Source organism: Periplaneta americana, chromosome 3, assembly GCF_040183065.1.
Source record: "Periplaneta americana isolate PAMFEO1 chromosome 3, P.americana_PAMFEO1_priV1, whole genome shotgun sequence".
In the NCBI taxonomy this organism is placed as follows: Eukaryota; Metazoa; Arthropoda; class Insecta; order Blattodea; family Blattidae; genus Periplaneta; species Periplaneta americana.
In genome coordinates this window covers 117,583,709-117,586,920 of record NC_091119.1, presented here as the reverse complement: position 1 = coordinate 117,586,920, position 3,212 = coordinate 117,583,709, and the positions used below count along the sequence as shown (strand labels likewise).

General features: G+C 36.2%; 1 protein-coding gene and 1 long non-coding RNA gene across 2 annotated transcripts; one reads left to right on the top strand and one right to left on the bottom strand.

Annotated features, from left to right (window-relative positions):
* The first annotated feature begins 367 nt into the window (after positions 1-367).
* Positions 368-1,903, top strand: LOC138696420 (myb/SANT-like DNA-binding domain-containing protein 3). Its single transcript, XM_069821390.1, has 5 exons — positions 368-998; positions 1,086-1,162; positions 1,256-1,360; positions 1,448-1,504; positions 1,591-1,903. The coding sequence occupies exons 1-5, from the start codon at positions 542-544 to the stop codon at positions 1,795-1,797; spliced, it is 903 nt and encodes a 300-aa protein (XP_069677491.1). The 5' UTR covers positions 368-541; the 3' UTR covers positions 1,798-1,903.
* On the bottom strand, positions 1,189-2,744 carry LOC138696421 (uncharacterized). Its single transcript, XR_011331375.1, has 2 exons — positions 1,908-2,744; positions 1,189-1,643 (listed from the first exon to the last, which is right to left on the bottom strand). It is a non-coding gene; the product is annotated as an uncharacterized lncRNA (long non-coding RNA).
* Positions 2,745-3,212: the final 468 nt, after the last annotated feature.

Genomic DNA, 3,212 nt, shown 5'->3' with positions numbered 1-3,212 from the left:
ACTTATGGCATTATGGCAAGAAAAACAAGTTCTGCAGTTACAAAAACAAGCAACAGAGGATCAAATTCAGTTCCAAAGGATGGAGCATGAATTTCAAATACCGGTAACATAAATATGAAAGAAGAACATAGAGTGAAGATGAAACTCACAGAACTTCATATAAAAAAATGAGGAGTTTGATCATGAGATGAAAAGAAGAATTCTTGAACTTGATGTTAGGAATAGGGAATTGGACCTTAAAACAAACAGCTAACTGAAATCACAAGATTTTGAAGTAGTTATGGTGTTTATTTTGTTCAAGTCTATATGTTCTTTTTTATTTCAATTAAAAATTTTAATCTAACATATTAAATCACATTAGTGCCCGGTTTCATCAACAGATGTTATAACTCTGCTAACACGTTGTTTCTTAACATGAGTTAAAATTTTTAACAATTTGTTAAGACTCTTGCATTTCACCAACATTTTCCTGCAAAATGTTAACTAACATGTTGTTAATACTCGCAAGAATAGCGAACACAACGAATCGAGAAGGCGGTGTATGATTCATACGATTTCTGAATGCACTCCGTTGCGCTTTTGTTTGAACATCTGTGAAATAATGGCGCGCGAAGTTACCATGAAGAGGATGAGGGGCACAAATTTTTCTTCTTTTGAGAAAGAGTTGTTGATAGAACTAGTAAACAAGTATAAAGAAATTATAGAGTGCAAGAAAACCGATGGGTTGAAAATAAAAGAGAAGGACGAAACGTGGGACAAACTAAGAGACGAATATAATTCGAATGGGAGTGTGACATCAAGAACAACAAAACAACTGCGACAATTTTATGTTAACTTAAAAAGATCAGCTAAGAAAGCAAGGAGTGACGAACGGGTGGAAAGGTATAAAACAGGTGGTGGTCAATGTACAACTAAAGTTGATGAAAGTGTTCTGTCCCTCATAGAGGACCAAATAGAACCTAACAGCAACCCCTTCGACTGTGATTCAGAATACTATGGTAAGTACCAGTTGCATTATATTAGCATTATCTATTCATTCAAATTAAATTCGTTTGTATTTAATAACAATTTTATTTTATTTTTAGGTGACGCTGAAATAATTACAACCGAACAGGAAGCAAGATCTTGCGATATTGTTGAAGTCATAGCAGTAGTACACGAGGTGATAAATCACTTTCATTAACTATATATACTTTTAAATTTATATTATATCAAGACAAACTGTAAACTATAATTTGTATCATTGTTGTTGTAGGAGAATGTAAACAGAAAACAATTATCACTTGAGGACAACACAGCATCACTTGAAATGGGTACACCAGGCCCGGCGTCTAACACATCTCTTCTTGTCACTCCAGTTGTGAGTACGACACTTCTATTAAGTTTTTAGGTTAGTTATTTTTTAAATTAAGAATGAAAGTTTAATAAACGGGGTTTGTACTTCCAGGCTGAAGCTTTAACAGGAGCAGAAAACTGTAACAAGCAGCAGACTCGCGTCACCAAGGTCAGTATCACAGCTGGTCACGTTGAGGGTTATAATAAAAGTCCGCCAGGAGTGCCAAAATTTTCACTGCTGATTTTTGTTTCCAGGCCAACCTTTGTCGTAACAACATTGCTGCACTTGCCGAGAGCAGGACAACTCTCTGTGAAAAAGAAATGTATTTAATCCAACAGAAATATAACCAGGAGCAACAACTGCTGAAAATGAAAATGGAAACTGAGAAACTAAAACAAGAAGCATTTAGAGAAAAATTAATGTACTATAAAGAAAAAAGAAAGCGTGTTGAGGATGAATAAGTTAGTTGCAGTGTATTTTGTTTGTAGAAGTTTGGTAGAAATGTATAGTTTAAGCGTGTTTCATGTAGTATAGGTAACAAGTTTAAAAATAAAACGTTTGTAGTACTTACAAGCGAAGTGTTGTTGTGCAAATGCGTTCCTGTAAGCTGCTGCAGTTTGTTCATTTTCCATGTGAATAGGAACAAGATTCTGGTTTCTAATGTGCCTATTCCTTCTTCTTTCTGTGATGTACTGATGCAGTGTCAAATCTTCTGGAGGAAGTTGATCCCTTGTCTCCACTGCAATGTTGTGCAACACTGCTGTCGCCACAATTATCGTCAAGGTTGTTTGTCGTTTAGTTCGTAGCCCCAAGCTGAGAACCGGAAAACGTCTCTTCCACACACCTATCATCCTCTCTACACAGTTTCTTGTCCTAATATGTGCTGCATTATAATTGTGCTGGGGTCTTGTTTCGGGATGAAGGTATGGTGTTAGTAGATATTTTCTTAAAGGGTATCCACTGTCACCTAAAAGGATACCCTCATCAATTGCTCCCATTTCAAATTGAGCTCTGATATGCGAGTTGCTGAATATTGTGCTGTCGTGTACTGATCCAGGCCATCTAGCTACTATATCCCTAATTAGGAGGTTGGCATCACTGATGACCTGGACATTAACAGAAAAGTAACCTTTTCGATTCCGATATATTTCTGCCCTATTGCCTCCAGGTGACTGAGTCTTGATGTGCGTACAGTCTATTGCACCCACAATACCAGGAAAATTGTACATATCATAAAACTGTTGTACAATACTCGGGCGTTCTTGTACTGAGGGGAATGTTACGTACCTTCTTCTCATTGATGCTATTGCTGCAGAAACTTTACTAACAATTCTACTTACTGTAGATTTTGAAATTCCAGCATTATCTCCAACCATTAAATGAAAGGATCCAGTGGCATAAAACCTCAGAGTTATCAGTATCTGCTGCATTGGAGATAGAGGTATGTTTCTGTTGGTCGGGTATTCTAACCTCTCTTGTATTTCTTCCACAACCTTACCGACGACAGTTTTGGACAATCTATATCCCTTCAAAAATTCTTCTTCTCGCAAATTTTCAAAATCATTTCGTCTTAAAGCTCTTCCCCTATTAGGAACGGCATTCAGATGGTCTAAATACAGCAATTCCACATCAAAAGCATTATTTACGTCCGCCATTTTCAACTGTTTAACAATTGTTAAGCCTTTAACATAAGGGAGATGGGATGTTAATTTAACACAGAGTTTAACTCTTTGTTAGAGCTAACATTTGTTGATGGAACAGAATTTTTGTTAAATCAAATGTTAAACTAGTTTAACAACGTGTTAAAAATTAACATCGGTTGATGAAACTCGGCATAGGTAACTTATATATTGATAACTTCAGTTTTGTAGTGGTT

Excerpts from the sequence above, each read along its gene's own strand:
- LOC138696420 (XM_069821390.1), top strand. The coding sequence starts at position 542 with ATGATTCATACGATTTCTGAATGCACTCCGTTGCGCTTTTGTTTGAAC. Across the intron at positions 999-1,085 it reads CTGTGATTCAGAATACTATG|GTGACGCTGAAATAATTACA; the intron begins GTAAGTACCAGT and ends TTTTATTTTTAG. Across the intron at positions 1,361-1,447 it reads CTCTTCTTGTCACTCCAGTT|GCTGAAGCTTTAACAGGAGC; the intron begins GTGAGTACGACA and ends TTGTACTTCCAG.